This window comes from Papaver somniferum, unplaced genomic scaffold (genome assembly GCF_003573695.1).
Source record: "Papaver somniferum cultivar HN1 unplaced genomic scaffold, ASM357369v1 unplaced-scaffold_21, whole genome shotgun sequence".
NCBI lineage: Eukaryota > Viridiplantae > Streptophyta > Magnoliopsida > Ranunculales > Papaveraceae > Papaver > Papaver somniferum.
In genome coordinates, this window is record NW_020631041.1 from 18216850 (window position 1) to 18242197 (window position 25348).

Here is a 25348-nt window from a genome sequence, read left to right on the forward strand (position 1 = left end):
TGAATTTCAATGGCTGAGATTACGTCTCATGAGGAAAAGTGGCCATTGATTATGGCTGCATCTTGTTGTATAGAGAAGTGGCGCCATTGGCATAGTAGCGCCTGATGGATCCATGGCATAACGACATGCTAGTGGCCGTGTCATGGCGGCATGCTAGTGGCCGTGGCACAACGACATGCTAGTAGCTGTGGCATGGCGACATGCTAGTAGACGTGGCATGGTGGCATGCCAGTGGTCGTGGAATAGCGGCAGTGGCATGGTGGCATGCCAGTGGCCGTGGCATAGCGACATGCTAGTAGCCGTGGCATAGCGTCATGCTAGTAGCCGTGGCAGGGTGGCATGCCAGTGGCCGTGGAATAGCGGCATGCTAGTAGTTGTGGCATGGTGGTATGCCAGTGGCCATGGAATAGTGACATGCTAGTAGCCGTGGCATAGGGGCATGCTAATAGCTATGGCAGGGTGGCATGCCAGTGGCCGTGGCATAGCGACATGCTAGTAGCCGTGGCATAGCAACATGCTAGTAGCTGTGGCATAACGGCATGTCAGTGGTCGTGGCGTGGTGGCATGCTAGTAGCTGTGGCATAGTTGCATGCCAGTAGCTGTGGAATGGTGGCATGCAAGTGGCCATGGCGTTGTAGCATGGCCAAAGTTTAAGATTTTGGCTCCGTGACTAAAGTTAAGGATTGGCGGCATGGCCAAGGCTAGGGCTTGGCGCCGTGGCCAAGTTTAAGAAGAATTGATGAATTCATGAATGTAACATAATCAAGGCACATATTTCAGTATTACGTACTCATGGATCGAACCCAAAAACAATGGCAAAACTATGAATAAAATAAAATCAGAAGAAGTTTCTATCAGTACATCATATAAGTACTGCGTATTCATGAATTAAAAAATCAAACCGCATGTAAAGAATAAGTGATGAATCCATGAATATAACTGAATCAAAGCACATGTTTCAGTATTACACATACGTACTCATGGATCGAACCCAAAAACAATGGAAAAACTCTGAATATAATCGAATCAAAGCACATATTTCAGTATTACACATACGTACTCATGGATTGAATCCAAAAACAATGACAAAACTCTGAATATAACCGAATCAAAGCATATATTTCAGTATTACACATACGTATTCATGGATCGAACCCAAAAACAATGACAAAACTCTGAATATAACCAAATCAAAGAAGATATTTTAGTATTACATATACGTACTCATGGATCGAACCCAGAAATCAATTAAAAAACGCGGTGCAACACAAATACACTCATGGATCGAATCCAAAAACAATGACAAAACTCTGAATATAACCGAATCAAAGCAGATATTTCAGTATTACACATACGTACTCATGGATCGAAAAAACAATGACAAAATTCTGAATATAACCGAATCAAAGCAGATATTTCAGTATTACATATACGTACTCATGGATCGAACCCAAAAATCAATTAAAAAACGCGATGTAACACAAATACACTCAGAGATCATACCAAATCGACGAAAGTAGACTCTTCCAGTTTACCATCAACATCAGATCCAATACATAAACATTAGATTTTTCTATAAACATGAAAATTTCTGTAATCCGAGGGAAAAAAAACCTAAATTAAAATAAGCTTTTGAAGAAGAAAGGAAAAATGAAAACCTAAACTATACCAACAGTAAGGAAGTGAACCTACCGATTAATCTTAGTTTGAATTCACGAATTGATCAACAACTCAGAAGATCTTCATAGCGAGAGATCTTCACCAAACCACAGATGAGAAAATGAAGAAGAAGAAGAATAGATCGAGAAAATGAAGAAGAAATGGATTTGGTTACTGCTTTTATATACTTGAGGGTGTTTTCGGTATTTAAAAATACGTCCTCATATGTTTCACACGTGTGCAGGACCAGGGCTTAAAAAATTGGGTCCATTCTTCGGTTACTGGGCTTTAGTGGATGGACCTGTCACTAACTAAGAACACTATAACAGTATCTACAGGTAATTCCTACTATTTGTATATATCATTGTATGTAGTATTTCAGTAAAGTCTTCTCCGTCTGTCAAATCTTGTTAATAACTAAATGAATGGCTTAATTAGTACTGACGATGATGTGATAACAATGTCATTAATTAATCATCTCATTTCCCCACGACACCAGATGACGATTTTTATTGATTTCTTCTCGATTTAGATAGATCAGATCAGCGGTAAATCCGTATATATATATATATGTTAGCCAGATTAGATGATCGAGGTCGATCTTAAATCGTGCAAAGCGACGTGCAAAACATGCATGAGTGTAAAGAACGGAATGCTTATCTCCTTCACTACCATAACTATTTTTATATTACACATACATCGTCGGTTCCACGTAAGGGAAAGGGATTAGTGATAGAGTTTGAGTAGCATGGTTCACATTTTTTTTTCTATATAAAGAAGCCATGATTAGCTTTTCTTATCATCAATCATTTTCATTCTCAATCTCGAGTACTAGTACTAATCCAGTAGTCAGTCACTGCTAGAGAGCTAGTTTTTTTAGCCAGGCTTTACAATGGCCATTCCTTTTTCTCAGTTACTGTTATTGATCATTGGTATATGTTCTAGCTTATTCATTGTTAACTGTCATGGTTTCTCCATAAGAGATGCCACTGTAGAAGATTGTCAACAAGGATTCAAGGATAACACCTTGACATCTAGGCAACTCGTTGAGTTTTACCTCCAGGAGATTCAAACTCTCAATACAGTTCTCCGTGCAGTTATTGAAGTGAATCCGGATGCGTTGAGTATTGCTGACAATTGCGATAGAGAGAGAAGATCTAGTCCCACTCCACTGGGAGGATTGCACGGGATACCTATCCTCCTCAAGGACGACATAGCAACCCAAGACAAACTTAACACTACAGATGGATCATATGCACTACTGAACTCTGTGGTCCCACGAGACGCTGGAGTGGTGACAAGGTTGAGAAATGCTGGAGCGGTGATTTTGGGGAAGGCCAGCTGCAGCGAGTGGTCTGGTTTCCGTGGCACCGGTGTTTCCGCTGGATGGTGTGGAAGAACTGGACAGGCCAGGGTACGTACGTAGGATAATTTCGAATGTTGCTTTACATTCTCGTATATTCATGCTTTTAATTCCAAATGTACTGGGTGCTTCTGTTGTTGGCGCCATGTAGTCAATGTTGTTATTGATGATGATTATGTATGTGGTGCAGAATCCGTATGCTCTTTGGAGGAGTCCATGTGGTTCTAGCAGTGGATCAGCTATATCAGTTGCTGCAAATTTAGCAACAGTGTCTTTGGGACAGGAAACTGATGGATCAATGCTCTGCCCAGCAAGTTCTAATTCGGTTGTCGCAATCAAACCTACAGTCGGACTCACCAGTAGAGCCGGAATTGTTCCAGTCTCACCTACACAGGATACGGTGGGGTATGTAGTTGTGGCCATCTTCTTTAATTTGTGCAAAAGTTCTCATCACCTTCTATAAGCATATGGATACTCTAAATCATGTCAAATCTTGACATTAATAAAATGGCGGGTTAAACAGACCAATGTGCAGAACAGTATCTGATGCTGTACACACACTGGATGCAATTGCCGGTTGCGATCCAAACGACGGAGTAACTTGCACCCCAGCAGCGGCCATACCTATAGGTGGTTACAAGCAACATCTAAAGAGGAATGGCCTTCAAGGCAAACGATTAGGAATAGTGAGGTCTCCATTCTTCAATTTCCCACCTGGATCGTATCTTTCCACACTCTTTGAGGGTCACATCCAGACGCTAAGGTATCCGGTTTTTGTAACTCTTTTTTTTTTGAGGTTGTAATTAGGTAGTTAAAGAAATGTCAACGGGTCTGGTTTGAACCAATATATATTATTATTCTCTCTGTAAAAATGAAGGCAAGCAGGTGCAATTGTAATTGACAATCTGGGAATCAACAATATCCAAACGGTTCTCAGTCCATACCAAAGTGGTCAACAACGCGTGCTGTATTCCGAGTTCAAGCAGTCTATAAATGTCTACTTGAGCGGACTAGTATATTCTCCTGTGAGGTCGTTAACTGATATAATCAACTTCAATAACAATAACATGTATTTGGTAAGTTCCAAGTTACTAATAAGATTAGTTACCCATTTTACAGTTGTAGCTTTTGCTAATGTATCTCATCACGTGTATATCAGGAAATGCCGAATGTTTACAGTCAGGATCTTTTGGTAACGGCTGATAACATGTACACTGGACAATTGATAGAGAGGCAGCAATCCCTTTAGAGTATGCAGAATCTTGACAGCAATGGATTTGTGAGACTGATGAATGTCTTTAATTTGGATGCAATTGTAACTCCAGGATCTGCGTTTTCAACTGTACTTGCAATTGGAGGACACCCTGGAATTAGTGTTCCAGCAGGGTATGATATGGATGGAATGCCTATTGGTATGTGCTTCGGTGGATTAAAGTTTACCGAAGCAAAGCTGATCGAATGTGCTTACGGATTTGAGCAGATGACAATGATGAGGAGACCTCCTCATCTTACCAACTTGAGCATGAAGTAATCTATAACAAAATCTTAGAAGCTGTACGTAGCGAAATCACTCTAGTAATTACTTCAAGAACCATCAAGAAGTTGGCGTATTTAAATTTGAATTAAATAAAAAAGCAATATGAATAATAAATCATCCTTTTATGTTGCTCATTTTGGCTTGACTCCCTATCTTCCACACTTTCTTGAGCACCTAATAACTCCAAACATTTGTGTTCTTGTAATACCACATCACTAGTACTTCTCTAGTGTTTTAAGATGGCTACCAATATATGGCAGCATATTCTAGGATTGCTCGATGCAAATTGGAAGCTCAAATTCAGCTCGAAAAGTTAGTACGTAATCAGTTTAGAAACTAAAATGTGATTTCTTTATCCATAAAGAATAAAAAAGTACTATATTACCGTAAAAAATTGCACGTGCATTCATTTTGTGCATTGGAGGGTTAATACTAGAGGAAAATTTTTCTTGGCTAATTATGGGCTCTATCCACCTGGTCCACCAACATTATCTCAATCCGATGAAAATGCTGAGAAGAATTAGTACTTGCAGAATTTTCTTTCCATCACATGCACCACCACCACCACCACTACCATTCCCTTTCTCTATTAGATTACATTAGCTTCTTTTCTCTCGAGGTTGTCGTCTCTTGTTAGTTTCTCCATTGATCTCTAGTTAGTACTTTTAATTAATCAATACGTTTCAACCATAGCGTCCTTAATTCTCTCTATTGTTAGATCTCTTTTAGAAATTAATCCACGATTCATTCAACCCTTTGTTTCAATCATACAGCATAGATCTTTTCCGGGAGTGCGGGTCATATTCAGGATGTACGATCATTTTGCTGGCTGATCTTCCTCAAATGGTTGCTGGTAATTTCAGCTAACGTGTTGTCATATATAAGTTTTCGTATGGGCACAAAATCATAGACATGTAGGAAAACATAAATTCTACATCAGAGATTGTTATTGAAAAAGGAAAACAAAATGAAAAAATCACAAGAGTGGCAGCGTCTAGGCATTTCGGATTTACCGCACATTATGCCAGCGGCGCAACGCCACAGACAACCTATAAAGGGGACAGTTTGGATCATTACACTGATTTCTTTGATTAGCATCTTTCTAATTGGTGTATATATCTATCCTCCAAGAGGATATTTATCTTGTTATGTTTTTTCTGGAATCGGTTGCAAGTCTATCTCAGAGTGGCTACCACCTAACATACCTCCAACCAGGGAATACACTGATGCTGAGATCGCAGCTCGTGGTGTCATTAGAGATATCTTGCAGACACCTCCTATACAAACAAAGACGCCTAAGATCGCTTTCATGTTCTTGACTCCGGGTCCGTTACCTTTTGAAAAGCTATGGGATAAGTTCTTCGATGGGCATGAAGGCAGATTCTCCGTATACGTGCACGCATCCAGGGAAACACCGGTACATTTGAGCCGTTACTTTGTCAACAGAGACATTCACAGTGAAAAGGTGGTCTGGGGTAAAATTTCTATGGTTGATGCAGAGAGGAGACTACTTGGATTGGCCTTCCAAGACCCTGACAATCAACATTTTGTACTTCTCTCAGACAGCTGTGTTCCACTTCATAATTTCGATTATGTCTATAACTATTTGATGGATACAAATATGAGCTTTATTGATTGCTATGACGATCGAGGACCCCATGGATCCGCTGGCAGGTATTCAGAGCATATGTTACCTGAAGTTGAATATAAGGACTTCAGGAAAGGTTCTCAGTGGTTCACAATGAAGCGGCAGCACGCTATGATAGTCCTATCAGATAGTCTTTACTACGAGAAGTTCAAGCTTTATTGCAGACCAGGTATGGAGGGAAATAGGAATTGTTACTCTGACGAGCATTACTTTCAGACACTTTTCCATATGATGGATCCTGGAGGCATAGCAAATTGGTCAGTGACATATGTCGATTGGTCTGAAAGGAAGTGGCATCCGAAAGCATATCGAGCTCAGGATTGTACCTATGATCTCATGAAGAACGTTACATCTATTGATGAGAGTATACATTATACTAGTGATGAAAGGCAAATACTGATGGATAGAGCATGCACGTGGAATGGGATGAAGAGGCCGTGTTATTTGTTTGCTAGAAAATTCATGCCGGAGACTCTGGACATTTTGATGCATTATTTATCCAATTACGCAACTGGTAGAAACATCGATCCTACCGTTGATTATTAATTCTTCGGTCGAACAACAACATTAATTCGACCCTCTCACTTCACCAACTCGGCTACTTTGTAGATAATATTAGAACATTACTACTGGTAGCCAGATTTGATAGATTTAATGTAAGGAAACTTCGTTTTGGTTCATGTACATTGGATCTTCGTATATAGAAATATTATGTACAATGACTCGCCCCAATAATGATGAGACGATAATGCCAGCTTAAATTTTTTGCTGTATTTGGTGTTATTTTTTCCTTTCAAAGCACCCATTTATGAGTATGGCGCATCAGCATTATTTTCATCTTTATAAAATAGTCTATATAAGATCTTCATTTTTTTTTCATCTTCCAATACATTAACAAATTCTCTTCTTCTTCTTCTTCTCGTTTCATACTTGTCTTCTATTATTTGACTCATCTTATAGAGAAAATGACTATTGGGAGTGAATATGGTCAGATCTTAGCAAGGAATTTCAACAATGTATGATAAATTCTTCTCTAGTATACTCGTTAGTCTTTTTTTTTCTTTTTTTTTTAATTATTGAATCTGGATCTTTTAGGTTTTGTTAATGTGAACATTGTATATATGTTGTACTTGTTTCATGAATGCAGGGAACATTGATAAGACAGCAGTTTGACGAACTCTTGAGAATGCGAGGTGTTGGTGGAGTCGATTTTATCGTTAATGTGCTTACAAGCTTCTGCGATGATGTGGAAGACTTAATTAGTAAAGTTGAATCACAACATAAGTACGTAATAATCCTCAAACAAGCCACCTTTTATTTATTTTTAATGGTATTCTCATTTTCGGCTTCTTATTCTAATCATGCAGGAAGGAGCGTCTGCATATCCGCGCACAATGGATCGACATAATTAAAGAAAGCAGCCAGTCGTACGCTACATATCATGATAGTTTATATATAGACTTAGATCAATATATTGCATTTGTTGCTGGATCATCGAATCTTTTGAAGGTACACTGAGATGTTGTATCTTGAATTTTCTTGGTGTTGCAGTGTTGGGTCCAATAAAGTAACGCAGGCTTGTAACAAATACCAGAAAGCTAAAAAGCAGCGGAAAGCAGCCAAGTACAGATGAAACTTCAATTCATTTAGTACTTTTCTTGTATTCCATTACTTTCTTCTCACTAATGATTTCCAAATGTCAATGTATTTCGTTAGGTGCGAACGGGCTTTGTTACAGCTCCGTCAAGAATTCGATCATGTAAAATTCGAATTCCTTGATATTATAGAGGTAATAATAATACATAGTTCTTCAATTCGTTCTTCAGTACGTAGGATAATTCTTTTTGTTAATTATTATCTGTTGATTTTTTGGTTATTTTTTGGTTATTTTTTTCTTTTTTTTTGATACCTGCAGCTTGAACGGAAGATCATCCGGATTCAACAGCAACCTCCGGATACCCCCACAGAGAGTACTGGTTCATCATCTCCCTGAAGATTTCAGTTTTTTACGTCTTCTCTTCTTCAATAATGTAATATCTTGGTTCAAAAAGTGAAATGTTTCTCAACTGGTTTTGCTTCTGCCAAGTAGATGTTCGTTCTTTCAGTTTTATTGTTGTCAAAGTCCAAATATGTAATGGAAATATGGTTGCCAACGCAAACCCTATTCAATTGTTTTACCTCTAAGACTGATATATGAGCATATCTGAATTGTATCGACGATAAAAAGCTCCAACAATTTACACAATGAACAACAAACCTCCAAGGCACCAAAGAAGGCTCTAATAACCTGCACTGAGTCACATTCAAACCAAATGCGAGTCATCCGTTTCGTACGGGCAATCTTAAAACCCAACATAGCTCCCCAAAACTAGCAGAAACTGAGTTATGTATTCCAGTTTACTGCGACATAACTGCATTCAATAACCCTGGTCATTTAATTTGCTAGTTTTTGTTTTCCGCTCACCTTAAGAAAAATGACTTGGTGAATCTTAAGATTTTTAAATGGTACTGGCTTGTTGGCGTCACAAGAAGTTACTGTGACCTGGTAGGTTTATATTACTAGACTAATGTATTCATTTTTTGTGCGCACAAAATCCTGGTGGCTCAAATTCCGTTATCATCAGATTCTGCATTTAATGTATACTGGATTCTGTCATAAATTGGAATTCAAATAAATTTGACATTCAGAAATTGTATGATACTTCAAATATGTGTATCGAAAAGGTATGATTATAAAGTTTTATAACTCTTATCCAGATGCTTAGACGCTGAGTTGTCATTCGCCAAAAACATTAACGATGCATCCTTACCAACAACCGGGCCATTTATTTCTCTTCTTCTTATTTTGTAATGTCTAGTCATCGTTCATTAACTACACAGTAAATGGATGAATTAAGTTAATACTCCTAGTATTTCCATTTAAACACAATGTACACTCAGCACTTGAGTTTGGTACAAGCACATCGAACGTACAAATCTATTATGTGCTGTACTTAAGGAAAATAACGCTGAGGAATAAATGACACCATTAAGAGCTTGTATCATAAAGCAATCCTTTTCTTCTTGTATATATCTTCTGGACACAAAAAAAAAAAAAAGATCTATCTTCTGGAGCATATCCAATGGCAGTGTTCGCTCTCAAACAAGAACTCAACTGGTTCTTGTCTCGAAAATTCTCTGACGTATAACTCCTTAAAATCTTTATCTAGTCCTTAATTAGTCTTATGCTTAGGATGATTTGTTTTGTTTTTATCGGTTTCTATAGAAAATTGTTTTAATTCTACAGATTTTGTTATTCAGAAAATGTTGCAAATATAGTACTGATGTATGTTATACTTGTTGATTGGATGCAGGGAACTTTGAACAGAAGTCAATATGAAGCATTACAAAATCAGCGTACCGTGCTTAACCCTTGGTATATGGTTGAAACGCTAACAACATTTTGTACTCTGACCGAACAACGGCTAGAAGATCTCGATCAATATATGTAATTATTCATTTTCACCTTTTCAATAGTTAGTACTCTCGTCTTTCTGCTATACGTTTACTGATATTTTTGTTCTAATATTTGCAGTAAACCTGAATTTAACAAACCAATCAATAGAGCTTTTGTCACACTCTTAAAAGCAGTCACTGAGCTGTGCGTATCGTAAACATTTTTAACGAAAACTCAACATAAATCGCTTATATTTGGATCTAATAATAACTTTTTAAAACTTACTTTTCATGATTAATTTGGTGTTACACAGTATTGGATGTCAAAAGCTAGCCCTGGCTTCTGACAGATTTCTTCAAATCAGTGAACAGGAAGGCACATCTGATGGAGAGTAAGAGCGAACTTTGTTTCTCATGCGTTAACAAATGTTATGAACATTGATTTTTGTTGGTTAATTAAGTCTGATTTCTTTTAACTATTGATATATCTGCGAAAATGTTGATATATTTCCTAAGGTGCCGGGTCTGGTTGCTCAGATTAATGATCGAGTTCTATGATACCAAGGAGGTATTGGAGAATATCATTGAGGTAATATACATTGTTAAAACCCATCATGATGTCTTGTGAATACAATACGAGAACAAATTAACCAGATTTAAACCATATTAATCTTCTTATTTATATATCTTTCGTTATTCTCTGAACAGATAACGCGACTTTAGCAAACACCTTATAGATCTACACATCTTTTAAATTGGTTCCTTTAATGTGTGCTTGTTTCTGGATGTGCAGTTGGAAGAGAGAATCAACATTTTGGCTGCACCTTAAACGCCGCGGCGTGGTCTTCTAGAAACCCTGAAAATCTAGTTTCTCTGCTCTTTGTGGTTGGGACATATATACATGAGATGTATTTTGGTTTATTAGTCCAGTCTATTACCTTGCATGTTTCGTCATATAACTTCTTATTCTTCTATCTTTATTGTGTCCCGAAGGGATGCATCATTCTCATTTATAATAGAAGATGACTTGGTAGTTTGATAATAAAAAAGGGTTTAACTCATTTGTGTAATCTCTTGCTAATACCTGTATTTGGGTGCAATATGTTGATATGCTTAACATGATTCTTGGTAACGCGAGGAGTCAAATTTGGTACTCCAGGGTTCCTATATTCAAGATGTCCATCCACTAGGTACTACAGGTTTAGCTTTGGAGCCTATTCCGAAAAGATATACACTACTTCATGCAGGTGATCTCTATACTAGAATCTTTTGTTGTTTTCCAAATGACATAAGGATGAAAAACATCTTTGTGATTTGTAGGTGAAGCCATTTCTAGTTTGATAATAAAATCGGGACTACTTCTTCCTACATCTGTAATTCTATGCAAAATATTGACTTTCAGCAGTATGTTCTTTATGTTGGATGCGCCATGGGAAACAATAATTCTGAGCAAGTACCCTCAGTGACAAGTTTGATACTCTATGCTTTTAGGCTCAAGGCCCTTAACTTTGTGCTTCAGTACCCTACGGAAAAGATCCACTGCACCATTCTAGCTAGTCATTCCAGTCTCTCGTATGTCTTTTGTCTTGCATGGGTACGAAAACTAGATATTCTGATAAGCATATTGCAAGTAACTGTTCATCCATTTTGTGCATTGAAGGGTTGACATTGTAAAGGCATTTTTGAGTGAAAGTTAGGGCTCCATCAATCTGGTCTACAATATTAGCACAATTTGGTACTGAACCATGCACAATGGAAGAAACCTAAACAAAATCTTTAGCAAAATTCTGTAATTAAATGGTTTTAAATGCAAAAAATCTTATGATTTGGCGCCGCAATAATTATGAGATGGTAATTGATAGAATTTTGGTATACTTGGAGTGATTTCTTCCTTTCAAAATCAAAGCACCTATTTATGAGTATGGATCAGAATTAATCACACACTAGTTGCCTCTTACCTATTCACTTTTGGTTCACACTATTTTCAAGCAACACACTTGATTCTTTTTCTCAGCAATCTCCTTGCAAACTGAAAAAAGAAGATCAAGTACAAAATACACAATTTAAGAGAATCAAAATCAAGATTGATGCCAGCAGAAAGATTCTGGTAACTTAATCAAGAAAGAAACCATCAAGGAGCCGATCTGATCAAAAAGAAAAAAAATATCATTGAGGTAATATATATCAACATATATATGAATTTTGTTTTACATATATTTGAGTGGTTCAATGAATTTTCTTCTAGCCTGTTTGCATCATCTTTCATCCTTTGTACTTCTTGATTCTCAATCACCTAGCTATATCTAGTGTAAGATACACAAAGAAGAAAAGATCTGGTAATGTGTTTCATTGTTTTGTTGTACTGGTAACAAGTGGAAGTACTTTGGGCATGATTTATGTCTTCCAATGGAATATATTCCGAGCCTAGAAATTATTGGATTCTCTGACCTGGGCATACTTTAAAAATATGCATAAGTCTAGATTTAAATGTGAGACTGTTTGTTTTTTCATTTTGTGGTTCTTAGTGTCTGACTCGGAATGTGACTCAGATGTGGTTAAATCAAAGTATAACTATATACCTGACTTGCAACTTACGTACATTACTAGTCTCAACAAATATCTATAACTCTATAAAATTCCAAAAATTCGAGTAATGTGCAATAAGTTTAAATACTTTATCATAATTCCAATGTCTGATCTAACACTCTGATTGTTTGGATTTGACTCAGAATCTAACTCAGCAGTTTATCTTACTTTATCTTATTTGATTATTATCTGATCTCTGATTTGGTTCATAAATTTGACTATTGAAATAAAATGCCTTTCTTACCTAACTAGTTCCGTACATTTCTAACTGGGTTTAGAAGCCTTTCTTTTATCATAACTCTGTCATTCATTGCCATTGAGACAGATTCAAACTAGTAAAATTCAGAAGAATCAAATTAATAGCACAGTTGGATGTGCATTTAGAAATAATTTTTTGATTTTTATAAATCAAAAAACAAAAAATCAGTTTGGGTGGAAATTTTTTAAACGCCTGGATATAAGTTATGATAGAAATAACATTTTCCCAACCCTAATAAATCCTTCCAACCCTAATAAATCCACAGTAACATCATCACGTGTGGTAGATATCCAACATAAATACCATTTCCATACCACTTTCCTCCTGTCAGTAAAAAAAACGACAATTCACTTCCCGGAATCTGAACCCACTTTCTCGGATTCTGTTCACACTTTCCGAAACCTGGACCTACTTTCATCCACATGTCAAATCTTAATTGCTGCATGTACCAAACACTCCCAGTTCCCAACGGCAAAACCCTTTCTATTTATTTGCCGCGCAATAATAATTCCTAGTTTCTAGTAACCCCCGGGACTTAACAGTCCCAAAAAGGAAACCCCTTGTTTCGAAAAGAAATTTCTAGGGCATCATAAAATTCTCATCGATTTAAACACAAAAAAAAAGTTTCAATCTTGAATCTTTATTCTGTTTTTCTAATGGATTCTTCATCAACAATGGATATCTCAACAGGGATAATAAACCCTTTGAAGAGGAAATTTCAAGACATGGAAGAATCATCAAACCCTAATGGTTTGATCAATAGTGGGGGTGATGATTCTGATCAAAAAGAGCTTAATTTGGATTTGAACATCAAAGATGTTGATATAAGAAGGTAATAATTTTATTACTGATTAGTTTTTTTTTTCATAAAAACCCCTAATTTTTTTATTTTTGTGATGTTTTTGATTTTGGGGGTTTTGATTTGTAGTTATCAAAGGAAGGTATTTGAAGTAGCTGTGAGGAGGAATACAATTGCTGTATTGGATACTGGGTCTGGGAAAACAATGATTGCTGTTATGTTGATTCAGCATATTGGGATGAATAAAGAAGATGGGAAATTGATGATTTTTCTTGCTCCTACTGTTCATCTTGTTACTCAGGTACTAATTTTTGAAGTTTTGATTCAATGTGGGGTTAATTGAGTTGATTGGGATGGATTTTGTGAGTTCAATTTTGTCAATTTCTGTTTGTTGATTCATGAATGTCGTGTGGATGAAATTGGTTATTTCTTGATGGTTCTGCATTCAAATTTGGCTGTTTTTCGGGTTGGAGTTTTTCTACAAATGTCTTTTGGCTACTACTGGGGGCTGCATGTGGGATGTGTACGAGTTTTTGAGAATTGTTATATGTATATATCTTTATTTTTGTGATTTTGGTTGCTATTGGGATTGAATGAGGGATTCGTTCGAGTTTACGATAGTCCTCTGAGGGATGTATCTTTATTATTATGATTTCGGTTGGCTATTGGAACTGAATGAGGGATTTGGGTTTGTGATTTCAGAGGCAAGTGTCATTCTAGGGGTTTATCTTTGTTTTTATGATTTTGGTTGCTATTGGGACTGAATGAGGGATTTGTTTGAGTTTTCGGGAGTCATCCTAGGGATATATCTTTCCTTTGTTTGAATGCTGTGTTTTATTTTTTTGGATGAAATTGGTTGGCTTAGTAAGAAAGGTTGTGCGTTTAGTTTTTTCTTGATGGTTCTGCACCCTTATTTGGCTGTTTTTCGGGTTGGAATTATTTTACTAATGTATTTTGGCTGCTAGGGGCTGCATGTGGGATTTGTATGAGTTTTCGAGGGTTGTTATAGGAATGTATCATTGTTTTTGTGATTGTGGTTGCTAATGGGACTGGATGTGGGATTTTTTTGAGTTTCCGAGAGTAGTTATAGGGATATATCTTTATTTCATGATTGTGGTGGCCTATTGGAACTGAATGAGGGATCTGGGATGTGAATATGCGATCTTGACAATGGAGGTGGTTAGGGCAGTGAGGATCAATTGGTTTCTCTAATGGGTCTCTGATTCTCGGTCACCATATGTTTCTCCTTAATGCTGCAGTTTTAATGTTTTAATTGGAGGTGGTTGGGGCAATGATTTTGCATTGCCACCAATAGGATCAATTGGGTTCTCCAATGGGTCTCTGATTCTCGGTCGCCATGCGCTTGTCCTTAATATTGGAGTTTAAATGTTGTTTTTGCTTTGCAGCAAGCTGAAGTGTTAAGGATCAACACAGACTTTAAAGTGGAGGAATACTATGGAGCTAAGGGGGTTGATGTGTGGACTGCAGAACATTGGGAGAACGAAAGAAAAAAGAATGATGTAACTATTTGATTCTTTTGTCCAGTCGTTTTTTAACTTATATTTAGTATGCAACTTAGGTTTGTCTTCAAATATGTAATGCCTTTTGCCAATATTTTATGATTGCTCTTTAAACGTATTGCAGGTAATGGTAATGACCCCTCAGATTCTATTGGATGCTATGAGGAAAGCATTCCTTAGTCTAGATAATGTGCGTCTACTGGTGTTTGACGAATGTCATCGTACCACTGGAAACCATGCTTATGCAAAAATAATGAAGGTAAAAGTCTCATCCAATATTATGAGAAGTACGTTACTCCGTGTTTGATATTGGAACATAGTTAATCATTATTACTTTCTATTGTTGTAGGAGTTCTATCACAGGTCTGCAAACAAGCCAAAAATATTTGGAATGACCGCTTCCCCTGTTACAAAGAAAGGCAAGAAACTTCCTCAACCATTATTGTGCAGTTTATATGTCTTGTATCAGTCTTAAATATGCCTCTACATTCAGGTAATTCGTCTGCGGAAAACTGTAATGACCAAATGGCTTCACTAGAAAGCGTCTTAGACTCCAAGGTCAGTTATACTTAATTGCTCAAATGAAAGCAAATCTTTTATACTCTCTACTGAATGCGTAGTTTAAACGATGTGGTTGGATTCCAAACTTGCTGGTATACTCCTGTGCAGATTTATACAGTAGAAGACCGAAATGAAGTAGAACTGTTTGTTCCTTCCGCTAAAGAAATCAAAAGATACTATGACCCTAGCAAGTTCTCTCATGAAGATTTGAAAACACAGCTGAAATCTTCCTGGTCAAAGGTATCCCCGGAGTCTCTCTCCCTCCCTTGCCATTTCTTTATAACTATTGCTTGCTTGTAAACATCTCATGGTGTTCTTCTGCATGAACAGTTTGACAGTTTATTGGTTAAAGCACAAAATTTGAAGTCAAGTCAGTTTAGAGACGTTGATGAAACATTTAAAGCATTGAAAAAGAAGTTGTCTAGTTACTATCTGAAGATTGTATATTGCCTTGAAGATCTTGGCCTTCTATGTGCACATGAGGTATGCCTCAGTAACTGATGTTTAAAATATCGGACTCTTTATTTACTATGATGTGCGGATCCACTTCACTATAAAAACACACCTTTCTTACAGACCACTTTGTAGACATGCTTGTGCAGCTGTGCTTGATATCGAAATATTTTAATCTAATACTGTTCTGTATATTCTTGCTTTTAGGCTGCTAAAGTCTCCATAGAAAGTATTTGTGTTTCCGACATTTCAATGGAGTGCGAATTGTATCAAGAATGTTTTGTGCAGTGTAGATACTTTCTTGAAGAGGTTTTGCTTATACTTGAAAAATCTTTGCCGCCTGGTATGTTGATAATAGCTTTTTTTGTTGATTTTTTTAAGCGTATTTAATCTGATCTTTACTAAGAAAAAGCTTACATTTTTTTGTCTTTTCTTATGATACACTTACCTGTATAATTCTGCTTTTCTTGTTTCCAGGTAGTGACAAGCTTTTCAATATAGAATCTAGCATTTCAGATGCATCTAAAAAGGGTTATATAACTCCCAAGTTATATGGGCTCGTTCAAACATTTCAATCCTTCGGGTAAGAAGAGTTCCATTGGCTCATCCATTCCTGACATTTAACGTCCTCTAATCCGCTCTATATATTGTACTTTGTGCATGCAGGGATGTTAAAGATTTACTCTGCCTAATCTTTGTTGAAAGGATCATCACAGCAAAAGTGATTGAAAGATTTATGAGGAAAGTAAGTTACCTATCTCATTTCACAGTTGCATATCTGACTGGAGGAAATGGTGCGATGGATGCACTGAAACCAAAAGTACAGAAAGAGACTTTGGATGCATTTCGCTCTGGGAAGGTAAATACCTTGTTTTACTGCTCAAATGCAACCTAACATAAGTTTTTACTGGTACTTGTCTCACTTCAAAAATTTAACTGTTTTTGCATACAAAATTTCCTGTAGATAAACTTGTTGTTCACTACTGATGTGGCTGAGGAGGGACTACATATACCTAATTGCTCCCGTGTTGTAAGGTTTGATCTACCTAAAACAGTTCGTAGCTATGTTCAGTCTCGTGGTCGAGCTCGGCAGAGTGATTCACAGTACATCTTGATGCTTGAAAGGTAATATATATTAAGGCCCCATCCTCAAAGGGGGATCCGAGAATCAAACTTGCATTTTGATTAAGTCATGCACTGCATGTTGAGTCTCTCTGGTATTATTGAGGTTGACATGTTTCAGAGTTGAGGGAATTGCTTTCCTTGTTTTGATGTCTGTATAATCTTTCTTGTTTCAACAAGATTCTTTAGTTCTGTTTTGTTACTGATATCACATATTCAACACAGAAGTTTAATTATATGTTTATATAGGGGAAACACAATCCAGAGAGATTTGTTATTTGATGTTATCAAGAGCGAGCAATCTATGACATCTGCCGCTTCACATAGAGATCCGGATGCTGGCATTACTAAGTTATGTTGCGGTGAAGAGACTGAGCCTTATTATGTGGAGTCTACTGGAGCATCGGTGACTGTTGATTCTAGTGTTAGTCTCATCTATAGATACTGTGAAAAGCTACCTGGAGACAAGTAAGATTTTTATTGTTTTATCAATTTCTCAGTTATCGTTTATGGTTGTCATTTCTTGGCTTTTTATCTGGTACTTCCATGACCTGTTTACTTTTGATGTAGGTACTTTTCTCCGAAGCCTATTTTTCAACTTTCATTATTTGGAGGCGCCTATGAATGTATATTGATTTTACCCCCTAATGCGCCGTTTCAAAGATTAGTTGGTCCTAGTGTTATAAATTCACACTTGTCGAAGCAGTTGGTATGTCTTGAAGCATGCAAGAAACTACATCAAATGGGAGCTCTTGACGATCATCTCCTTCCTTGTATTGAAGAGCCTCTGGAAAATGATCTCATCAAGAGCAATAAACCTTATTCTTCGGCTGCTGGTAAGGATATTTACATTTTTTGGCATGTTCAGATTTGATGTTTTGTTATTCACCCACCTTCTTTGTTTTCCTGAAGGGACAACAAAAAGAAAAGAATTACATGGGACAACAATTGTCCGTGCTTTATCTGGATTTTGGGCGGAGAATTTGAACGGCGTCACTTTGCATGCATATAAATTAGATTTTGCTTGTGATCAGGTTGACGTATTCTACTCTAGCTTTGTTCTCTTGCTTGAGCCAAAACTAGATGATGATGTAGCAAATGCTGAGGTGGAACTTTTTTCGATCCCTAACAAGTTAATCAAGTCTTCTGTGACCCCATGTGGACAATTCCACCTGGACATGGAGCAGGTACTATAACTAGGACAACATAATTTCATTCGGCGATTGATCTTCTTATTAACGTACCTCTTTTAGACTGTGGATATCTGAGCTGAACTGTTTTCCTGAGCAGCCTAACAAGTTTCTACAGACAACAAAACAGTACGAAATAGCTTGTTGGGTTTTATAAATGACAGGCCATTTCAGAAGTTTTTGTTATCAGCGATTATGGATCAACTTTATGAACTTGAGCTGAAATCTCTTATTTATTTGTTTACGTAACAGGTGAAGAAAGCAAAGATTTTTCAGGAACTTTTTTTCAATGGTTTATTTGGAAAGCTTTTTGTTGGATCGAAATCAACTGGAATTAAAAGAGAATTCTTACTTAAGAAAGACACAAGCTCTTTCTGGAGCAATTCAAATTTGTATATGCTTTTACCGCTTGAATCAACTGTTCCAAGTCATGAATCTTTGAGAATCAACTGGGGAGAAATTAGTGCAAGTAACTCAGCAGTTGAGTTTATGAAGACACATTCTGTGGAAGATAATAACTGTTCCTCCAATTCTAATACGGATAATTCATCATTTGGGACTGAATGCAAGAGCTCAGAAGATTCCATCAATTTGGCTGATTGTTCAGTTGATAAAAACTCAGTAAAAGACATGGTCGTCTTGGCAATTCACACTGGAAAACTTTATTCTGTCCTTGAGGTGATGGCTGATAAATCTTCTGAGACTTCATTTGATGGAAACACAGATGAGGCTCCATCAAGCTACACTTCCTTCAGGGATTACTTTAGTAAAAAGTGAGTAATTTCTTACATTTCTTGCTGACCCTTTACTTATTACGTCGAATGGTGTAAATTTTTCACTATTTAGACCTGCTTAGGACCTCCCATTGATTGGTAGGAATTATGCATTGCCTTTCTGACCATTAGGCACCGTTAAAATTCCCACCCATGGCATAGGTGGCTCTAAAAGATGATGGCCTTGCGTGTTTTCATGCCATTATTGTTCTGTTACATTTATTTTTTTCATTACTTTGCATAGAACATATCCATCTTATCTACTCATGTTGGTCTAGGTATGGCATTGAGCTGAAGCATCCAGAACAGCCCCTGTTTTTATTGAAGCAAAGCCATAACCCACACAATCTTCTTCTTACAAAGGATACTTATGAAGGTCAGTCAATTTCGTTTGGTGATGTATCAATTTATATTATAGTCTCTTAATGGTACTGAGAGCTGTAAATTTCTGCATGTATACCACTTATAAATTTAAGTGTGTCCATTTCATTTTCCTTTGCAGATTATGTATTATTTCATTAAGCTCTTGTTGTTTTCAGGTGCTCCAACGAACAAGAAGAAAAAGAAAGGTAGCTCTAACAGGATGGTAGAGAAGCCCCTGTTTACTATTCACATGCCTCCGGAGCTTCTAGTTAAAGTCGGTGTATCAATAAGCGTCTTAAAATCTTTTTACTTGCTACCATCTTTAATGCATCGGCTGGAGTCTCTAATGCTGGCCAACCAACTTAGAGAAGAAATTTCTTGTCCTTCTAACAGTACCCTCATATCAAGCACTCTGGTGTGTCACATAAAACATCCCTTTTAGTTTTATTCTATGATATTTACCTTCAATCTGAAAAACCCCACAGAATGTCTATGTCATCATTAATGAGAGCCTTTGTTATCTCTAGGTACTGGAAGCAATTACTACACTCAGGTGTTGTGAAAAGTTCTCTCTCGAGCGCTTGGAATTGTTGGGTGATTCCATACTGAAATATGCTGTTACTTGCTATCTATTTCTCAAATACCCGGGGAAGCATGAAGGGCAGTTATCTTCCCAGAGATCGCACGCCGTTTGTAACTTAACATTACATAAGTGTGGGACAAACCGAAAAATACAGGTAGGTTGGAGTAGGTGCATTAGCTCTTTTACATGCTCTACAGAGACCTGTTAAGCATTTTTTTTTTCTTTTTTTTTTTCGTATGTTCTTTTTCTAGTTTTCGCTTGCAGATATATTTTTTTTCTTTAAGCATAGCTTGCAGATATATGTTACAAATGTATTCTTAATTTTGTTTTTCGTGAAGCTTTCTATGTCAATGATACTAATTCTTCCGACATTCATTAGATTAACTGGCTTACGAAAGTTCTTTTCTATTTGTCAATAAAAGCTAATGTTTGGCTTCTGCTGCACAGGGCTATATACGAGACAGTGCGTTTGATCCACGTCGTTGGGTCGCTCCAGGACAACGTTCTATACGTGCACCTGTTCCTTGTCTTTGTGGCGTAGATACTTGTGAAGTGCCTTTAGACAGTAGATATGAAACTGATGATGCCTCTGTTATGGTTGGAAAGCCTTGCGATAGCGGTCACAGGTGGATGTGCTCCAAGACTATAGCAGATTGTGTTGAAGCACTGATAGGAGCATACTATGTTGGTGGTGGATTAAGTGCTGCATTCCATGTGATGAAATGGTTAGGTATCCCTTGCGAGTTTGAGCCATCATTAGTTGATGAAGCCATCAATAAAGCATGTCTGTTATGTCCTGCGCCAAAAGTGGATGAATTCAACATGCTAGAGTCAAAACTTGGATATAACTTTTCCGTCAAGGGTCTTTTGTTGGAAGCAATTACACATGCATCTTATCAGCAAGAAGTTGGGGTTGGTTTTTGTTATCAGGTACGGGAAAACATCTGGGATATCGTCTATGTAGTCTTTATTCTTCGGGTTATCAGAATTTTTTTCTGTAAAGACTACATGACTGATTAGCTGAATAGCTGATTATCTTTCCATCTTGTGTTTCAGAGACTTGAATTTCTCGGCGATTCTGTGCTGGATGTGCTTATTACTTTGCACCTTTTCGAAAACCACACAGATGTTGATCCAGGGGAGTTGACTGATTTACGTTCGGCTTCTGTTAATAACGAAAATTTTGCTCAAACTGTCGTTAAGCATAATATTCAACAACATCTTCATCACTCTTCTGGACTTCTATGCGAACAAATAACAGCATATGCACAGTCTGTCCAGAAGTCCAAGAAAACCCAAGGAATTAAATGCCCCAAAGTAAGTTTATATCTTAATATCGGCTTTACTTTTTCACAAGTTGGATGTGGATGGGTGGAAAGTCATCATTCGATTTATTTTTATTTTTCTAACAATCATTTCTGTTTTTCTGCTACAGGCTCTTGGAGACTTGTTAGAGAGTATAACAGGGGCAGTTTTATTGGACACTAAACTTAACCTTGATATTGTCTGGAAAGTATTTAAACCACTACTCTCTCCGATTGTTACACCTGAGAAACTTGAGTTGCCTCCATATCGAGAACTAATTGAACTATGTAGCCATTATGGGTTCTCTTTAAAAGACACATTGACAAAGAATGGGGAAATGGTTCATGCTGAGCTTCGCTTACAAACAAAAGATGTTCTGTTGATACGAGAGGGATCTGATAGAACCAGAAAGACTGCTAAAGGCCAGGCAGCTGTTCATTTATTAAAAGACTTGGAGGTTTGTCAACACTGAAGCTTTTGGCGCCATATTTGGTTTATATTCTGAACCTTTAGAAAATGAAATTATTGTTGATGCTTCGTACTTACTTTTACCAATATGTTAATGCAACAGGCTAGAGGCATCCTCCATGTACGATATGATTATATGGAAAAGGCTCATGAAACACAATCTCGCGAAGGTTCCCCTACTAACATGAATATCGACATCTGCCAAAAGTCAAATGTTGAAAATTACGCTGGCCCTGTTAGTAAAAAGATAAAGACAGCAGAAGGCGCAATACCTGTGAAACCAACTTCTGACAAATCCAGTTCCGAGGACTCTTTAGGTATGGACGAGCATGTTCTTGACCACCACAAATTTTCTATGCTAATATATTTGCTTCAGCTGACTCGACTTCTTTTGATCAAAATTTGTTAATTTCTTTGATGTTGTATTTGCAGTTAATGTCATAATTAATATGAAGAAAGGAGGTCCCCGAACATCTCTTTACGAGCTCTGTAAAAGTTTGCAGTGGTCAACGCCAACATTCCAATTCGAAGAATACAAGTCCAAGTTAGTAAAAACAAATTCCTCTGCATTTCACCATCACATTTGTTTGGATACAATTGGGTTTAATACTGGTTTCTAATTTTTGTGCAGAACTGAAATGATATTTGGTGAAGGTTCAGAAAGACGGACAGGTTTTAATGCCTATACGTCAACAATAACCTTGAACATACCGAACTCAGATGCTATTAAATTGGCAGGTGAACAAAGAGCTGATAAGAAAACTTCTATGGATTCTGCAGCACTTCGTATGCTTTACGAACTTGGTAGACTAGGGAAATGCTTGATCACCAATCTGTAATAAAGCTTTGTATGTAAATTAATTCGTGCATATTTGCTTGGCGAAATGGAAGGACAAACAAATGTGTGTCATAGCCCATCATAATCTGTATTATTATTGTTTCTCTCTTCCATAGCTTTTCGTATGCAATAAATTAACCTTTGTATCCTCCCAGTTGATGCGAATACTCTTGTTTTTCTTTACCGGAGCTTGTTTTTTTAACTTCATCTTATTGTTACTTCCTACAGTCCAAGTTTTTTTCCCTGTCCTTAAATCTCTAGTAGATCTTATAGTCAAGAGTTTAGTCAGCAAATTGTAATTATCACCTGTTAAAAACAAATTAGCTTCTAATTATTTTACATTTGACCCCTTGGGTTGACTTGACTATATACCTCATCGGCTCTCCTGTTTATCAACTTTTTTGGTTAGATTGATGATGGTCTGGTTTGGTACAAGAATAGCAAGGTAGGGGACCTTTTTGATCGCTATCCTAAGAGTAGGAATTAACATTTAGTCCCACAATTCTGTTGGTCTTTGAACACTCTAGCTCTACCTGCTCAGGCCTGGTACTGGTTATGTAAATATACGGCAATTAGCTAAATCTCATTTAACTGATAAGTGAGATTTAGGCGGCGTAATAACTTAATCAAAGATATTGAACACAAAATATAGTCATTAATGAAAACTATAATTTGCAAATGATTTTAGTATCATCGAATAGAACACACAAAAAAACATGATTGATAAGGGCTGATACCGGAATTACTGGGCTGATACCATTTAGCCGATCCGACGGTCAGGATTGCTTAAGACCTTTTTGTCCTATATGAAATGGTATCAGTCCCTAACAATCTGGTATCAGCCTATATCAATCGTGGAAAAATATGCCTTTTAGATTGATCACGTGAGTCAAAAGGTCTTGCATTTGTAATCGTAGAATCTTGCCTTTTGGTGAGGTGTATTTTCTTTGGCACTTTGATCATACTATTATGACCAAGTCACATCACTAGAGTATTATATACAATATATACAGCTTCACATGTTATGTTTTCAATATAGCACGACTTGAAAGATACGTTAGGAATGGAAACAAGAGCAAGTCAATATTACTAACCTCAAGTGGAAGGATGATGGCGTCGTTGTAGTCGTTACTTCTTCACATTCTTCAGGTATTCGGAGTAACTAATGGAAATCAGGAGTTTCGTGACCGACGAAGCAAGTCATTTAACTCGTATCTATGACTTGCTTTGCCGGACGAAGAAAGGGTCGTTGTTTGAGCGTCTTTTTCAACTATGACGTGTCTCTCGGGGTCGTTGAAAATCTTATATCAACGACCGATTTTGATGGTCAATATTTTATGACTGACTTTCTGTCATTCATAGATATAAATCTTAATATAAAAAAAAAATTGATTCAGATTGGCTGTCTGGCCTGACTGAATCTGACTAAATATGAAATGAAACTCAAATGAGAATCAAATGAAAACCAAATTCAAATGAGAACCAAATGAAACTCAAATTAGAATTCAAATGAGAATCAAATGAAAACCAAATTCAAATCAAATAAAAATGAGAATCAAATTAAACTTGCACACAAATAATCATTCAATTTAACATTCATTGATTCATTGGTTTCAAATTACACAAAGGATTAAAATTTGTAGTTCTGACCAGTGTAATCTGTAGTTCTAGGATTCGGTTACAAAACGATGAACTAAAAAACTATTGATTAAACAACAAAATTATAAACTCCGATGATGATGAAGAACTTATTCCTACTTCATAATGGTGTACCTGCACAACAAAAGCCATCAGCTGATTAATGTGGGGAGGCCACAATACTCAAAAAAAACGCTTATAAAAACAATAACCATGCCATACACATGAGAATACAATGATCTATAAAGGTGGGTATCCTAACCAATATGATGTCAATCTCTTTACCTGCCTCTGTCCAACATCGACACAACGACACAAACGTAACTAGTTCATTAATTCACGACCTTGACATATCGCGAGCACAAGATACATAATGGGTTATACATGGAATCCTAATGTAAGAACGGTAACAGGTATTGCAGGTAAGATTGCAGAGAGTCCCCAAGATGAATAACCAAAAGTACTCAATAGTTTTGTTCTTCCTACTGATAAACCAGTTGTTATTAGCGCAGTGATTGAGAAAAATATGAGGAAACAAATACCTACTGATGAACCCATTACTACTAGAAACATCACAACAGGTGTTTAAACAATAAGCACCAGCAGGCTCACAAACCACCATGTACCAATACCAAGAGATACACTTCTACAGCTTTGCATTCTTATGGAAAAACTATCTGATATATAGTCGCAATCAAAAATACAATGAATATAATTTTGATAGAGCGTGCAAGCATGAGAACTCAATATTTGATTGGTTTAATGACAAAATTCGTAGGAGGATACAATTGGAGACGGTGAAAAGAACCCATTTGGAACTAGCTAGAACCACATTATCTGAACCTAAATATTTGGGACTTGAATACAATTCAGAAATTTAGACTGCATAATAATTTTGTGTAAGTAATCGTTATAAGTCCAGGAGATCTCTTTAACATTATGAAGTGTGTTTAATTCAGAAAAATAAAACAGACCTGAGAGCTCCATTGTACTTCATTTACATCCATTTCGTGGGCCTTCTCCTTCCTTAGTTTATGAACCTGTAATGCATAACATATATATAAAAAAAAAAGATATGCATCGCCTTTATGAGATGTACAAAAGGCATTGGTAGGGAAAACTCGACAACCAACTACATAAATCAAATGTATCACCATAACAAAAAACAAGTCAAACCATAACAAGAAATAGGAAACAACAGAAGGCTCTGAAATAGGAGTTCCACTAGCAATTATCCCTTCCCTGTAT

At 36.9% G+C, this 25348-nt stretch overlaps 2 protein-coding genes and 1 pseudogene across 2 annotated transcripts; all 3 read left to right on the plus strand.

The window, feature by feature from the left end:
• Positions 1–2551: 2551 nt before the first annotated feature.
• Positions 2552–4553, plus strand: LOC113339714 (annotated as a pseudogene).
• Positions 4554–5041: 488 nt separating this feature from the next.
• On the plus strand, positions 5042–7086 carry LOC113339886. Its single transcript, XM_026585106.1, has one exon. The coding sequence runs from the start codon at positions 5527–5529 to the stop codon at positions 6751–6753; it is 1227 nt and encodes a 408-aa protein (XP_026440891.1). The 5' UTR covers positions 5042–5526; the 3' UTR covers positions 6754–7086.
• Positions 7087–12934: 5848 nt separating this feature from the next.
• LOC113339918 (endoribonuclease Dicer homolog 3a-like) lies at positions 12935–22650 on the plus strand. Its single transcript, XM_026585141.1, has 25 exons — positions 12935–13319; positions 13416–13587; positions 14693–14806; positions 14931–15065; positions 15156–15225; positions 15300–15364; positions 15476–15607; positions 15698–15850; positions 16028–16163; positions 16298–16403; positions 16487–16679; positions 16785–16945; positions 17192–17410; positions 17513–17778; positions 17855–18129; positions 18385–18905; positions 19184–19281; positions 19445–19683; positions 19796–20005; positions 20299–20781; positions 20908–21168; positions 21287–21613; positions 21728–21941; positions 22057–22168; positions 22256–22650. Exons 1-25 carry the CDS (start codon positions 13144–13146, stop codon positions 22461–22463), a joined length of 5046 nt encoding a protein of 1681 aa, XP_026440926.1. The 5' UTR covers positions 12935–13143; the 3' UTR covers positions 22464–22650.
• The last annotated feature ends 2698 nt before the right edge of the window (positions 22651–25348 follow it).